The sequence below is a fragment of the Saccoglossus kowalevskii genome, chromosome 6 (assembly GCF_978046115.1).
Source record: "Saccoglossus kowalevskii chromosome 6, keSacKowa6.1, whole genome shotgun sequence".
NCBI lineage: Eukaryota > Metazoa > Hemichordata > Enteropneusta > Harrimaniidae > Saccoglossus > Saccoglossus kowalevskii.
The window spans coordinates 36508046-36525419 of NC_140646.1; the positions used below are offsets into that span (position 1 = coordinate 36508046).

Consider the following 17374-nt stretch of genomic DNA (forward strand, 5'->3'; position numbering starts at 1 on the left):
TTTTCCATCAAATTGTCACTGCACTATATTAATCCATATGGACCTAATGAGTATGTGCAAGCTATTATGGCTGTATGTAATGTGATACAGGACTATGATAGGTAAGAAGAATTGTCCAATATTATTTTCCATCAAATTGTCACTGCACTATATTAATCCATATGGACCTAATGAGTATGTGCAAGCTATTATGGCTGTATGTAATGTGATACAGGACTATGATAGGTAAGAAGAATTGTCCAATATTATTTTCCATCAAATTCTTTATAATTACTAAAAATGTGGTAGCCCGATAACTACAAGATTTCCTTGAATGTCAGAATGATTACCCTTTGTATTGTTACCATGGTTACATGAAAAATAAAATGATTTTTTTTCTTTTCAAGTGACAAGCTTTTTCCTGCATTGGGATTTGGTGCGAAAATTCCTCCAGACCATTGTGTTTCTCACGAGTTTGCCATCAACTTTAATATGAATAATCCGTTTTGTGCAGGTAACCATGGCAATAAAAATTGCATCTATATCTTTCATCAAATATTAGGGTAGTATACATACAGAAGAAGATTATATGTAAATAGTTTGCAATGTTCGAAAATTTTTTAAATTTAAAATTTGATCGTATTAAGATGCTTGACTGATTAGATAACTGCTTGGCCCTGTGTCTGACATTTTTGTGTGGTACAGTCTTTACTCGCCAAAAGCTCTCAGTTGAAATTTTAAATTTTTAATTGCATCTAAATTATTCTATCAAAGAAGTTGCATCATATTTTTGAGAGGAACAAGAGTACATCGTTTTCTGACTGTCTGTCTTGGACATCATATCATCATTTTTTGACAGAATACCGTAAAATCTGTATTTTGAACAATTGAGAATGAAAAAATCAGAATTTCTTATTTGTGTAGATGTTCTAATAGAAACCGCACCCCCTCTGTTGTATTGTACCATTTTAATAGAAACCGCGGCTTCTAATACAGATTTTACAGTACTATCGGAACAGCTCTGACATTTTTCTGGTTACTTTGCTGTAAGTGTGAACTGCCTGTTGATGCCAGATCAAATCATGGCAAATGTTCAGTTATCTGCTTTATTCAGAACAATGATCCTATTAATTAATCTTGAACAAATTTATGTCCATTTTTATCCTATTAATTGGGGCACTTGAAAAAGCAATTATTTTCACTCTCGCAAAGTTTTTACGATAACTATAATTACTATCATGGATTCTTTTAAACTAGGACTGTGGCTATTGTGATACATACATTTTGTATACTTCATTAAGGGTCTCCTTGGTTAGTCACATTGCTAACTTTACACAATGCATTTTCATTTTTTTTTTAACCACTTTTTTAAGAGTATCAATTTTTTTTTTTTTCTGAGCATGAGCAGCTTGGGTTTCTCCCACAATGCAATGTTTTAAAATAATAATCTGACGAATATGCTGTGTCTATTGTGACAATGCAGTGACTACTAATAACTTAGGAAGATGTTTATTTGGTATATGAAGAGAGATTGATATATTGGTTTTGATCAAATCAAAAATTATCATTGATATGTGTTGTGTTTACAGGTGTACAAGGTATTCTGCAAGCATATGAAAATTGCATCCGACAAGTCCAGTTGTACGGCCCCACCAATGTGTCTCCCATCATCAATCATGTTATCAAGTTTTCTGAACAAGCTCAAAAAGAACCTGGGGCATCTGTAAGTTTTTAAATTTGCTGTGATCAAGTATGTGATCTATATTTGAATTCCAAATTTAAAAAGCTTCATGCTTTTTATTCAGTCAAATTGTTTTTTTTTATTCAGAGGCTGTCTCTTTTGCAGTGGTTTTCCACACAGCAAAAACGTATCTGCACTTGTTTCAATGTTCAAAATTCCCTTATATGGGGTAAACTGTAACCAACATTGGACATGTTTAAAGACGTCACATTTAAACATTTTCCTAGTGCAAGATGGAAATACAGTTCTAACAATTATTGGCATTTTAAGCTGTTATCTCTCGATATTACAAACTATGAATTGATGTATAATAATGAGGTTAGCATGAAAATACTGCAAAATATGTACTCAGACAGTATGCGGTCGTATTGTGTTTCAATATGCATCAGTCGATAAGATCACCGTATTACCTTTGTGCGAACATTGTGGTATTCCTGTTAACCTTTTCACCACCAGACTTTCTGGCCAAAGTTTCCCAGCACTTTTTTCTTATATTCTTCAATATTTCTGTAATTAAACCCTAATTTTTGAGCCAATAGACAAAATTTCAGTCAATTTTCAGATTTACTCAAAAAAATGTGGATATTTTTGTCTTCTGAAGGAAAGTGCAGACTATAAATGGAACTATTTTATGAATGAAACTGGCAGTGAAAAGGTTAATAATTGTATTAATGAAGTTAAACAACTTTTACATTAATTTGCAGCAATACAATATCTTATTGATTCTAACTGATGGCGTCTTGACAGACATGGATAATGCACGAGAAGCCATAGTTCGTGCCTCATATCTCCCCATGTCTGTTATCATAGTGGGTGTCGGCAATGCTGACTTTTCAGATATGAGAATACTGGATGGTGACGATGGTGTACTTAGATCGGTCCATGGGGAAAAAGTTTCCAGAGATATTGTGCAATTTGTGCCTTTCAGAGAATTTAAAAATGTAAGCTTTTTAAAATTTAAGTTTGCTAAATTACCTAATTATTAGAAGTGCACATTAATCAAAATTGAATGTACATTGAATCATAAAAGTTAAACATAGTTTGACCATAAAAACACCTCTTGAAATCAATTACCTAAGAGTGCGATTCTAAATATGGTATTATTTTTGTCCACATGATTAGAGAATGTTTGACAATGTGAATTGAAATATTTTTATTTTTCTCTCTGAGGATTCACTGTTATGAAACTATCTGGTGGTGTGAAAGAGACCTGCTAAACTTGTTGTTGAGACATTTTATGTGAAAGGGGTTTATATGGATTCATAGATGATGAAAATAAAATGTATAGTTACACAAATTCTTACCTACTATAATATGTATACCACCCATAAATTCAGCCAAATGTTCATGTCAGTAAATTAGCTTAAACTTGACCTTCTAAATGTCCACAAAATTTTACTATATCCATTTATACAAAAAAAAGATAAATTTATGTCTGGTGAACCAAAATAAAGAGGTTGTTATGAAGGTAACTAAAAAAGTTGATTCAACTACATGTAGTCAAACAATTTGCATTCCCTTTAATTTCCAATAGTGTGTGTATCATTCTAATATATATAAAACTCTTGTGTAATGTGTGCTTCTATTTTTTCAGGCCAGCCCAGCAGCTTTAGCCAAGAATGTTTTGGCAGAGGTACCAAAACAAGTGGTTGAATACTTCCAACGGAGAGGAATCCCTCCAAACACCAGAACTGATAGCACGGCACCACCTACACCTTCACAGTAGACTCTCGGAAGAGTTTAACACTCTACCTTATAAATTTCTTTATTATTATGAAAATGTTTTTATTTTTTACATTTAATAAGCCAGGAAAATAGTTAAGTTACCCACACATTTTAGTGAGCATATGTGCAATGCATCATGGGAAAGAATGTTTCATTCAATATAATGAAAACTTATCACTGGAAACTGACTAAAGTGTTTAACAATACTATTAGGATGTTTTACAATAACATTATATGACTTTTTCACATTGTAAAATGTTTGAGATATACACAATTTGTTTAATTCCAGAAATCAAAGAATAGAAAAAAGGAAAAGGGACAATCATTGGGGGAAACAATCTATGAAATAATTGCATATAATCTATTGTAAAATTGTTGTCGAAGTTGAATACCTGAAGCAACATAAAATAAAGTGTGGACAAAACAACAAGCTTTATTTTGTGGGTTTTTACTACCGCTACAAAATATTTCTCAGACTGTACAATCCAGTACATGTTTAGAAGTCTGGCTAACCCCCTTTTTTTTATGAGACTCCTGGGCACTGAGCACCACCTTTCCAATTATTGCGTATCATGTAAAGTTATGAGCACCATCAATTGTGTATAGTACAATCAAAGGCGGATAATTGATAAGGGTATGCAACATACATGTGATGAAGATAAAATATAACATATACATAATACATAGGCTATTATTTATAAGTGGCACTCCGACTTTTTTGACCAATAGTATCAAAACTTTTTATAACTACGAAAATGAAAAGGCAAATAGAAGAGGTCATGCAATTCTATTCAAGACTGCAAAAACACGCAGTACATGGAAGGTCACTAGAAAAAAACTAGAGCTAATTTTAATTTAATGACTATTTTAAAAGAAAAATAGACATGTCCTCACTTTGATTCTGGATTCTAAAATTTTCTAGGGTCCCTAGTATTTCTAAAATTTTCCTGGGTACCTAAGTATTTCTTGGAACTTGTGTTTGATTTATCGTAAGCAGTGGGATCGTCATAGTACCGTAAAATCTGTATTAGAAGCCGCATCTCTAATATAAGTCGCACCCATTCTTTTTGAACAATTGAGAACCAAACATTTACAATTTCTCACATGTGTAGATGCTCTAATAAAGCTGCATCCTGTCTGTTACATTGTATCATTTTAATAGAAGCCGCAGCTTCTAATACAGATTTTACAGTATATGTTGTCATAGACATGTAACCTTCTCTTTCATCCATCTTTGGTGACACAGATAGTGTTTATTCACTAAAATTTGTGAAGTGGTCGTTTTTGGGAGTAGTCATGTACATTGATGCTTTTAATACTGTGTTTGTTTGTGGCAATACTTGATGGACATTACAAATCATTTATCCATTGGCCTTGAAATCATCTTGTCTCAAAATGAACCACATAATTCTTTTGACTCGTGGTGTCAATTTAATCCAAAATTAACAAAAAAAACATAGAAAATATGTATAAATGCATATAAATGTTGTTAAAATAAAAAAAAAATCAACACAGAAATCTTGATTTGCAAAACCAGTATATTATTAGTGCTTTTGAGTGTAGCATAAACCCTGCAAACATTTAGTGGCTATGATTGAACTGTCCACATTTTGTCATGTACATCACTATGTTAAGGTTTTTAAACATCTTTCTGAATTTTAAAAAGTTGTTGCATTAAGTTTTTTTTTTTAAATTTAACATATTTAAATCAATAGTTAAATTTCGTTTAAGGGTATACTGTGAAAGGGTTAATTATTCACTGGGTTTTAATTTTGCTCATTTTGCTGACTGGAAAATGCACTAAATTAAAGCCCAGTGAATATGTAAAATTTAGCATAGAACACATTATCTAAATGATAAAACCATGAATATGCCTGGAATGGTAAATCAGTGAAATTTAAACCCAGTGAAATATAGCCACTTTACAGTATTATTGGATAAACTGCCACTATAGTTGCATATATAACTACTTATTTTACAACCATATTGGAAGATTTTCCACATTCCAAATTGTGCATTTTTTGACTAATATTTTGATCAAGGTTGTGGGTTTTTACTTATGTAACATATTTCTACTATTTAATATTTTTTTCAAACTTTCTAAATAATATTTAGTTTACCATAGATGCTTAAGTAAATTACAGAAGTTTGTATAATAGAGCCAAAATAGTTAATATTTGAATGATTCAGTTCAAAGATGTTTGGTTTATATTTACTTACATATAAATATAGTAAAGTTATTCAAGTTGACAGAAAAACAACTACTGTACTTCTCCGATCATAAGCCCCTCCCTGAGTATAAGCCCACCCCTCTATATTTAGGCATTTTATGAGTTGACGACATCCCCAATTATAAGCCCAGGGTGTTTTTACCTGGTGACAACATTTATTAAAATATGTGTGTAAAAAGTGTGTTTCATTGTATAACAATTGTGTAGTAGTAGTTTGGTTTATCATTTTACTTTTCCGAATAATTGTATCCATTGAGACTATCATGAATAATCCCCAAGCCCGGCATGGTGAACGAAACATGTAATTTGGATAATTTTTCATGGGTGGTAAGATGTTTACAATTAAAAATCATCTTTTCTGAGGCGGTCCTCGAGTATAAGCCCTTCATTTTCCTGATTTTACATGTTCAGGCCCCTGGGCTAATGATCGGGGAAGTACGGTATTATATTTCTAATTATATTTACTGTATTGCTGCATGGTGTATTTTGTGTCAACCCAGAAAGTTGAAATGTTGCATGGTCGTCATCAAATTGACTATTCAGGATTAATACTCATTACAAGCTACTGTATTTATATTACTTAAATAAATTAAAATATCTTGTCTCATCTACTTAGGTATTCTGTGTCTGTGTGATGTATGTATATGCGCAGGTGACCATTGCTTACAAACAAGCGTCTACCCATGAGCCTTTGCATTCTTAGCGTGTGTGTCGGTATTGTCGCTTGGGACTCAATTCCCGTGCGTGCACAGGTGACGACACTCGTTTTAATTATTACTGACCAAAATGAACTAAAATTGCTGTTATCGAAGTACACACAATAGTTTTCGTTTGTTAAAAAAATTGAATTCCTTATGAGGTCTGCGAGAAATAAATTATTTAGATAACTCTGTCTTTAGATTTTAATATTACCCTGCACTTAAGCAGGGTTATCAAAAATTGGTTATAGACTCATTAGTTGTTCCTCTGCACGGAAATCTTTAGTAAAAGGCGAAAGATTTATGCGGTCTGCAGAAAAACCAGAGTAACGAAATACGTTTATTTCGGGGGTACAGTATTTGTGATTTCACAACATTGAATACGGTTAGTAATAATTACGAAATATCAAATCTGGATTAATAATCAAGTTTTATTTATATTTTATTCATTTACCACGACTTCTATCTATAGTATATGTATTGTTGTTTCGTAAAATTTTGATTGCGCTTGCTAATAACCGGATGATTTGAAGAAATCATATGAAATACGCATCGAAATGCATGCCGGGAAATATATGTGTAACTAATTAGCATATGTATCAAGTCCGAGTCGCGTTTTGTTTCCTGCCGTTTTTACCCCGTTTTTCCATGCATAGTTGGTGTTGTATACCGGTATTTTAAATGACGGCTGGTACATGAATATCACAAAGCAACATAGCACGTGTTGGTTTACAATGTCGTAACTACAAAAAACACAGAATATGAATATTGCCGTCGATAATGTAATGGGACCGTCAATGTATCACCGGGACCGTGTGACTGTCCATATACAATACAATAACACTCTATTATCACCATAAAAAATTACAATCTTTTTGGGCTCTGAGTAATAAAGTTAAATTATTAAACATGAACACACATTAATTATAATAAAAGTGTCAAAAACAAAGAAAGTTACTAAATCAATGTATTGGATTAGTGTTTTTAGTAAATGTTTATCCATGGAACTAAAAACCTAGTTCCATGGTTTATCTGATGCGTTGATGATTGTCTTGAATTTCTCTGTTTTGTCCATCTCATGTAAATTAGTAAATATTTTGTTAAATTCATCGTAAAGAGTCTTTCTTTCAGAAGAGTAAGCTTTACAAGATGTAATGAAGTGGATTTCATCCTCTAATACATTGCATGTTTTGCATAGTCTCTTGCTGAGTGGTGTTTTTGGACGAGTATGTCTTCCTACTTCAATCTGTAATTTGTGGCAACTAAGCCATAATCTTGCCAGTGTTTAAATATGATGCTTCTTTAATTTCATTGTTTATTTGCCTGTATGTCCGTAGTTTTGAGTTCTCTCTGCTATTGTCTTGCCTCAATTGCTTGATTCCATAGTTTATTGAAGTAGTCTTTAGATATTTGATATAAATGGTCTTTATTAATGTTATTGATGTCAATGTTGTATTGATGTTGTGCAGTTTTTGCAACCAAAATGCACTGCACAGACAAACAGACAGACTGAAACAATACATAATGAGAAACTATTAAAAAAGAAAATTCTATTACAAAAATAAAACCCCCTTGTTTTTATTTAATTTTGGTATATTGTATTTTTTAAATATTTGGCCAATACAATACTACAACTCCATATTGATTTAAAGTTATTTAGTCTTTCTTTCTGTTTTTTTTTTTTTGATATCACATTCTTCAGATACAAATTTCATTTGAGACTACTTTTTCCCTGCATTTTTTTTTATCATTCTTTTCTTCTACAAGTGTTTTTCTTCTTCTATCTAATTCGATTTCCAAATTATGATTTTAAACTTTTAAAGCACTCATGTTGTATCTTTCATAATTGGTATGTTAATTTTTATTTTATTTCCCTCATTTTGACAAATATTTAATTGTTTCCATTTATACTCATCTGTTTATTTATGGTTCATATTTTTCGAAAATTGATTAATATTTCTTATCCTTTTATTCACCTTAACTTTCCCAATGAATTTTCAATATTTTCGTGCCAGTTTTTTTTTAGTACACTTTGTAATACATGGTTTTCTGGCAGTGTGTTCAGTCTGTAGCAGTAATTTATTTGAGCTCTTTCTGCTTTTATCCTGATCAGGGTTCTACCAATTTCATCTTTCACCCCAACATTTGTTGTTGTACATATCAAATGTAGTGTCATAACTGTTTTTTTGGAAGACCATAAATCTGACGATGACAATGAATGGTCAAGCAGATATTAGAAAAGCATTTACTCATCCAGCATACAACTATAAAACAATCCACAGACTAAATTCAATACTTTAATTCAATATATTAACTTAAAGTTAGGGTTAGAATGCAAATACAGATTTAACAATCAAACTGCTACATGCCACTTGGGGATTTCCTAGGACACAAGGCTCACAGTTTTTTATTTTTACAGTAAAACTGTATGTTACAAACATGTATTGTATGCGTATGACGCACATACTAGGTAATTATTTCTATAATTTATATAAAAGACTTTAAGGTAGAATGCTACTTGCATGTTAATTACATATATGCATATTTTAGCGTATATAGCAGTCATAATAATATATGTCAAAATCTATCCACAATTAATCAGATCTGTTTTGTTAAAAATTATAAAATATTAATGCATAAAATTTCATTTTAGCAGCATTTCCTTGATAAAAACCTACATAAAATAAAGTCACTTTGTTAATACCTCTAGACATAAGAAAGTAACTTGTAAGACACTACATATATTTTTTTCAATAAACAAAAGATTGAGAAATTTCCTTGCCATGACAATCAATGGTAAAATGTCCCAAAACAGCCAAAAACATAATATTTTTACGGTACATTTGTATTTTATTTTATTAATTTTCTCTCAACTAAGTATGGTAACCCTCTATATTTTTAATTTATTTTCTTCATCCTTGTAACATGATAAATCAAATATTTAAAAATAGTAGCATTTTACCTTAAAAGAGAACAATTTAGCTTTCAAAACTAAAAAACAAAGGCAGATCAACTAGCCTTCAGTATTCAAGCATTTTGTTTAATTTACAAGTCACTTGCATGACTAAAAGCGTTTTCATTTATATATAATAGTCAGAATATATAGCAAATTTTAAATCTGGAATAGTAAATTACTGGACAGCAAGATACATAAGCAGTCACCTTGGAAAAAATAACAGTCTCTAGTAGCAGTCCTATTAATGAGTGGACACATTTTAGTAAATTGTACAAAACTTGTTTAATAGAAGCTATATATACATATAGTAGAAAACTTAATGGTAGAAAGAACATGAACTGGGAAAGCTCAAAACATCTTTATTTTTACAATAAACTGTGATACAAACAGGTGTAAAACACACATACCAAATTATTATTATTAATAATAAAAACAAGACAAAATTAATCTATGATTCAGTTAACCTATACATCACCTGAAAGTGAATTCCATATAGCTGAATACAAAAGTGCATATAACGTTCAGTTTCTTTTCTTAGCTTCATGCTATTTCCAAAAAATAATGACACACATGCGATAGACAATTCATGAAATAGTGAAAATAACTGTCAAATCAGAGCTATTTTTAGACAAACATTGGTACAGCATAAGCACCACCGTATTCACCTATATCTAAGCTTTCATATAATGTATATGTTGTTATAGTAGTATGTTTATAGTACCTCTTTATAGAACGTCTAAATCACAGATTCATTTTAACTCATTTTTCTTATGTTGCTACAGTAACATACGATAAAATGAAATTTTAAAATGGAACAAATTACAAGCAGTCACCTTGGAAAAAATTGACAGCCTCTAGTAGCAGTCCTCTTAATGAATGAATACATTTTTAGTAAATATATATCAACAAAATTGTACAAAACTTGTTTAAGAAGCTATATATACATATACTTGTATGAAGTAATACTTTAATCTATGGAAAATGTTCCAAAAATGTAATTTTTTTCAGGCAGTTTTTCTCCCCCCAAAAAATTATTTGTACTGGAAAAAGTAGTTTATGACACATGTCTAAATCAATAATTATGTAATACTTTTGAAAGAAAAAAACATTGTGATAGATTTGTTGATGCTACACTAGTGACACAATGTCCCCTGCCAGCACTATGTGCGACGGATACCAGAAATGTTTCCTAAGTGACTTTGCTTTCCTTTGCAAAAATAGTAGTATACAAATCTGGTACCATGGGAATGTATGTATCACATACATATTGTGTTTGAAAAGCATTTAATTAAACTAGTTAGGTAGCCTGGGAAATGTACACTGAACGTTGTATCCTGCTTGTACTCCATCTTGTGGCAAGACCTGTACAAAAAGCCAAAAACAAGTTACAAACTACTACAGAGGGCGCTCACACATAAATAAACGAATGAAACTACCGGTAAGTGAAATATTAACAAAACTAAATGATTCAAAGTATTTTTAACAACTTTGATATCATGATAGACAAGTTAACAGCAAGCAAGTTATAACCAATGTCTTCATTTTAAATTTATACATTTTTGATTTTCTTGATTAATTGCCAAAAATCTTAATTTACTAATACTATGAAGATTACATATGCACAGTAAATAAACTCAAAGCAGGAATTAAATAAATCTTTCAATTGTAGTGAGGTTGTATCACATTATAAATATAAATTCTTAAATTTTATCTGTATATAGGTAGTATGTATAATTTTCCAGTTTATTTATTAACTATATCAAAAATATAGTTTTATCATTTTATTCTTAATTCTGCTGCTTTGGATTTAAAACAATGGTTTGATTCACTGATACATTAGTAAGATCAAGTTCACAACTTAAAGAAAACTTCAGTACAGTACATGTATTTGTGCCAAAATATGCTAATGTGTACCCATTATTTAATTATTTTTAATGTTCAATATTTTTCAAAAATATTCAAAATAGGAAGAAGATTTAAATAAAATATTTTTGCGATTTTAGGTTATTGGAATTTAGTTGAGTTTGCGCGTGTTCGAATTTCTGGTAAATAAAAAATGTATTTTACATGCGTTTTATACGTCAATATGAGTCTCAGATCGAACAAGATGCGGTGCACCGGCTACCACTCTTTAAACAGTAAGCCAAGAGTGCAAAGTTGTGTTATTCACAAAAAGAAGTACACTTTCCAATGCAAAAAATGCTGAATGAAATTTCATTCTCTAATTATTGGAAGGTCAAAGCCGTCATCCACATTCCTGCTATAAATGTATTTAAAAATATTATTTCAATTCAGGAACAGTGTTTATGGCAGAGAAGTCAGAAATGTGAAAATAAATTTTGTTTGGTATGACAAGTAATGGCAAATCATTCCAAATGTTCTGACTTGTTCATAATATTTAGAACTTTGACTTTTTCTATGTGTGCGTTACACTTTTGGCACACATTAGCATATCAGGACTACAACAGTCCGGACTGTATGAAACATATTAAAAAATTTGTAATGTTAATGTTAATACATGTAAATTCATATAAATTATGTAAACAGATACATCCACTAGATTCGCGCCCCCAATGGGCATACAGATATACTGTCCATCAGTTCAAACATTTTATGAAATGGGTTTATGTCTTATTCAGATTCATACTGCTAAATTATCAAAATAAAAATGCACATTTTGAGCCTTAAACTGACATGAATAAGTCGTATACTATGATAGTATTTGTTATTTTTTTTTAAATTTTTGCTCAGAAATACATTTTTCGCTAGATTTCACTAGCCTAGAATGCTTCCCAGTGTCTATCAGACTTCCACAATAAAGACATTGCATGGATGGTCTTATTAGTAATGCAAATATACATCATATAATACGAGTCAGTCAATTCATAGAATGCAGTATACTGGGAATTCTCCATAATCACATTCCAAGACAATTGACACATATTTTCAATGTAATTCACGGTCAATAGCAGACCATGACTGGATGCATTGATGGTGATGCTTTTCATTTATTCCAGATGTCTGAGAGAACTTGAAAAGCATATCAATTCTAGGATGATACATGTATTTTGCAGGCAAGTTAGAATATAAATTGAACAAAACACAAACACATTGGGGGACAAGATCAGTGTGATCTTCTAGATAGAAAATATACTGAAATGTAACACATGCAAAAAAACATTATATAATGTACAGTGATATCATTGATTCAAACTACTGATTAAATATGATATAATAACAAATATGATGATGATCATGTTAAATCATAATGTGAATTAGCCACATATCTCCACAGCAATATAATAATTTATGCGTTCTTTCAAACATTAATTTCAAGACAGACAAAAGGCACATTAGTGAAAACATAAATTTGTAAATTATTCAGTATGACAATATTTCTACAATCTTGGTATGGAGTAAATGTGGTAATGTAATAATTACAATATTTGCAAAATACCTTATGAAAACTGATACCATATTTTCTCTATTAGAAGAACATATAATAAATACAGTTTGAGATTTACAAGCTGCTATTCAATAGAGATGTGCTTCTAATAGAGAAAATAGAGCCACATATCTCCACAACAATATAATAATTTACTAATGTGGCAAAACGTTCCATGAGTGAAATATTTGTGATTGGTCTTTACTAAGTAGTATAAGAAGGATTGACGTGACCTTCATCAGACACTGTCCCAGGTGGAGCTGGAAGAACATCAACACGTTCACTATCAGCTGCACTAGATGGATTGTACAACACCTGAGATTCCTTCACACTTTTCTTTTTCTTTTTCTTTTTCTTATCTTCATCTGAATGTTGTTCTTTGGCAAAGTTTAAGAAAACCTAAAATTCAAATTGAAATGAAATTGAGTTGTTTTAAAAACTGGGTAAAAATGACCATAGCTGAACTTAGAATGACTCAAAGATGTATATAAGGATGACAATGATTGGTATGTAATCTCAACTAACAAAAACAAACTAAGTTACTTCAAATCCACTGCATATAAATCATACATAAAATGTATAACAAATCTAAATGCCTTAAAGTATGACAGTCAGTACACAGATCTAATCTGGTAGCTATGTGACTGTGAGTAAAATACTCTGTTCATTAACATGGAATAAGTTGGCAGTACCAAGAAACGCTTTACATGAATAACAAGTCATTGTTAATGACACAGTCCCCATCCCAAATTTTGTGATCTGACATATCAATTTGATGCTGATGAAGTCATTGAGATTAGATTGAAACCATTAATAGGAGATGGATTTGTAAAAAATTATGATTTAGTGCTTTTACACAAGAATTGGACATTGGACAGTCATATTGAATCAAATTACAAAAAACAAGTGGCGTATACAACAGATTGTTTATTTACATCAAAACACGTGTTCCGTGTAGTAGAAATATGGCCAAAAATGAAAACAGCCGTTATTTAGCCATCTTTGATCTGATTATGAAACACACTGATATGTATGATGTATGTGCCAAATACGAATGAAAATGGTACATAAATTGTGGAAATATAGTAGTAAGGCCAAAAAGTCAGATTGCTGTCAATCGGCCATCCTTGACCAGATTTTGAAACAAATTGTTATGGACATGCATCCTAACATGTATAAAGTACATGTGTGTGCCAAATTTGAATGAAAACTGACAGAGCACTTTCAAGATACCGCATAAAAAAAACAAAAACAAGATGCCTGCCAGATGACTATCTTTGATCCAATTGCGAAATAAATTGTACTGGACATGTAACCTAACATGTATAATCTATGTACCAAGTTTGAATGACAACTGACAAAGCATGTCCAAAATACAACATTTTCAAAAAACAAGATGGCTGCCAGTTGGCCATCTTTGATCCAATTGTGAAATAAATCATCATGGACATGTATCCTAACATGTATAATCTATGTACCAAATTTAAATGAAAACTGACAAAGCATGTCCAAAATACAACATTTTCAAAAAACAAGATGGCTGCCAGTTGGCCATTTTGAATCGAATCGCTAAACCACTGCATGTGCATATGTCCCAGATAAAGTACTAGGCACATGCAAAGAATGAACGGAATCGGTCCAAGGGATTCTGAGATATGACTCCGGATGGACGCACGGACGCACAGACGGAGACCGAATTATAAGTCCCCGTTTTCGGACTTCGTCCGAACGGGGACTAAAAAGACTGCATTGATGAATTACACACCTGTTCCAATGTAGTCTGGCTAACACTGTAATCTACTATGTGTAAAGCAGTACGAGCCCCTTCTATCATGCCAAATATACTAGACCAATTCAACTGATCATTGTCTACTTGGTAATGTAACATGCCCTGTGAAAATAAAATTAAAAAAAAACACAATAAAATTCAAAAACCATCATTATATTACCACAAAAAATAAGAATTTTATTTGAACATTACTTACAGATAGTGGGAGATAACAAACTGAAACGATATTGAAAAGCATTTTACAAGATTTTTACCAGTACAATGGTTTCAGTGACATAATTCTATTCATAGTTATTAGGATGTAATTATTGTTAAAACATACCTGCACTTCTTCAATTAATAATGTGCCAGCAAAGTTGTGCTCTACAAACTGTTTAACTGAATCAGTCGCATACTGCTGATCAACTTTGAGAATCAAAGTATACCCTGTACCAAATCTGAAAAACAAACCAAACATATTTTGTTTGTTTTAGTTTTACTCAATAATAACACTGGTTATATGTTTAATGTATAATCAAGTGAAATTGTATCACTTGTTGCTATCCACAGGACCAGACCGCAAACTTCTTGTAGAAAACACCCATTCATACTTTGATGGAAGCTACTTGCCTGCTCTTTAAATGTTGAGTACTACCAAGACATTTGAATTCTCCGTTCACCATGATGGCTAATCTTGTACAGAGAGCTTCGCACTCTTCCATACTACAAAGTAAACAAATAAATTGTATATTACAGATGACATCAAACATTAGATATTAACATAACAAATTATTGTTAAGTTGAAAACAACAGATACTAATTAATATCATAAAGTCTTTAACTGAGAACGCCATGTAGAGGGGGTACTTTACAGTCCTTATAGTAGAACTATAACTGAAAATGCTGTTTCATATATTCATATACTTCTGATGCTGGTTTTCTAAATTACAACCGAGCTGCTTACTGTGAATGAAAATGCAATCTAACAAGCTGTATTGCAAAATAGCTCACTGTTTTGCAAACAAAATAGTTATATTGATAGTTCAAATATAGTAGTTCAATATTGCTACTATTGATAGATTGATTTTTCATTCACACTAAAAAAATGACTATTCCATTCATTGACCATCTTCATCTAAGATCTGAACATGTACTGTGTTCATCCAGTGCAAGTAAGATGTTGTCTTAGATTATGTGTCTCTCTGTGAATTTGTTCAAGTGATGAAAATCATTTTCGGATATATTTGCAAAGACTATCCATGCTTCTGAACTGTATATGAATTTGACTTTCGGCAATTAAAGCATGACACCAATAATGTATAAATAAGAGTATCATGGCAACTTTCCTTCACATAGAGAATCAATAAGTCCTAAAAAAAAATAGTCTATAAAAAAAGGGGAATGTGCAAAATACAAAATTCAGCTTTCACAAAATAAAACACACAATTTTATTTTTTCCAAAAAATCTTTAGCCAATAGAAGTATATTTATAATTGGTTCAAAATTAACAAAGAAATTATACATAAATGTTGCATCAAAATGTTAGCAAGAAAATAAGAGGTGCTCAAAGTGTTAAAACAACTTTAATCCTTATCCTGCCAGCCCCATGTAGTTTTACACTGACTTGATTGCATGTCATCATCCAATGATCCACACTGACCTGTGTGACGTTAGTACAATAGAACGTCCTCCTCTCATCAAAGCTGTTAGAGCATTCCAGAGAAATCGCCTTGCTTTAGGATCCATGCCAGAGGTGGGTTCATCCTAAAACAAGAATTGATTTTTACATAGATGAAAACAGTTTGATAAAAAGAGCATGTTTTCGTGGTTTGGAGGAATTTTCCCCAAATAAGCATAAAGTGGATTGACTACTTGACTTACCAAGAACACAATGGGTGGGTTGCCTACAACAGCGATAGCAGTACTTAGCTTCCTTTTGTTTCCTCCACTACATAAACAAAACAAATTATTGTTAATCTTCCTATAAGTGAAAGCATAACAGTATAAACTGCTTTTATTAATTTAGTGTGAGAAAATGTGAGAAAGCGTTAACATGATTAAATGGTTAGTCATTTTGCAGCAGTTATTATTACCTGTAAGTACCACATAATTTCTCAGCCCAGTTTCCAAGGTTGAGAAGATCTATTGTTGTACTAACTACTTCTTTGATCTTATTGTCTGGAATACCGCGTAATCTAGCATACATATTCAATAACTCTCGACCAGTCAGTCTGTCAATCAAAGCATCAAACTGGGGACAAAATCCAATACGCTGCTGAACCTGAAAGGTGAATCAACTATTAGCACCCTGACAGATGTTATAAAGAGATTCATTTGTTTTTTTATAATTCATTTATTTGAGTTTATATTTATTTGAGTTTTACATATGATACATGTTATAAATCACCATGAGACATTGTCATCAGAACCTACTTTTATCTAGTATTGCATGCACTACACAGTTTATGTCAGTTTTATTTTTAGCTTATCATACAAAATCTTGAGCTATGACTAAGACCAAAACATAACTCTGTTGTATATATCAAGTTACTGTAAAATACTTTATTTTAACTGGAATTTATTTTTGCTGAAAAGACTTTTTGGGCGTTTTGTATAGAATTTATTTTTACTGATTTTTGACAAGTTGTATGTAAAATATTGGAAAAAAGATATATTCGCTGTTTTTTTTTTTTTTACTGAATCATTCCTTCAGCGAAAATAAAGTATTTTACAGTATCTGTAACACTCTATGTAAACTACACATGCAAGTACATGTACAATGGCATGCAGAGTTGCTGCAAGCAGCTATCAAAATAGAACACAGAATTTTA

The 17374-nt window shown here is 31.4% G+C and overlaps 2 protein-coding genes and 1 non-coding gene across 4 annotated transcripts in view; 1 reads left to right on the top strand and 2 right to left on the bottom strand.

The window, feature by feature from the left end:
* LOC100369774 (copine-3-like) overlaps positions 1-6287 on the top strand; it is a 52429-nt gene extending 46142 nt beyond the window's left edge. Inside the window, exons 12-15 of the mRNA XM_085500478.1 lie at positions 387-493; positions 1569-1702; positions 2425-2661; positions 3315-6287. Coding sequence (XP_085356604.1) covers positions 387-493; positions 1569-1702; positions 2425-2661; positions 3315-3446 — 610 coding nt within the window. The 3' untranslated portion in view covers positions 3447-6287. The remainder of the gene's footprint in view (positions 1-386; positions 494-1568; positions 1703-2424; positions 2662-3314) is intronic.
* A 298-nt stretch (positions 6288-6585) lies between these two features.
* On the bottom strand, positions 6586-6704 carry LOC144355131 (U5 spliceosomal RNA). Its single transcript, XR_013421146.1, has one exon. It is a non-coding gene; the product is annotated as a U5 spliceosomal RNA (small nuclear RNA).
* A 1954-nt stretch (positions 6705-8658) lies between these two features.
* Positions 8659-17374, bottom strand: part of LOC100369624 (phospholipid-transporting ATPase ABCA3-like) — a 64881-nt gene continuing 56165 nt past the window's right edge. For both annotated transcript variants that reach the window (XM_078010541.2, XM_085500479.1), the window contains 7 exons: positions 16637-16824; positions 16425-16491; positions 16204-16307; positions 15174-15266; positions 14887-15001; positions 14541-14666; positions 8659-13174 (listed from right to left, as the gene is read on the bottom strand). In XM_078010541.2, the coding sequence (XP_077866667.1) occupies positions 12980-13174; positions 14541-14666; positions 14887-15001; positions 15174-15266; positions 16204-16307; positions 16425-16491; positions 16637-16824 (888 nt within the window). In that variant the 3' untranslated portion in view covers positions 8659-12979. The remainder of the gene's footprint in view (positions 13175-14540; positions 14667-14886; positions 15002-15173; positions 15267-16203; positions 16308-16424; positions 16492-16636; positions 16825-17374) is intronic.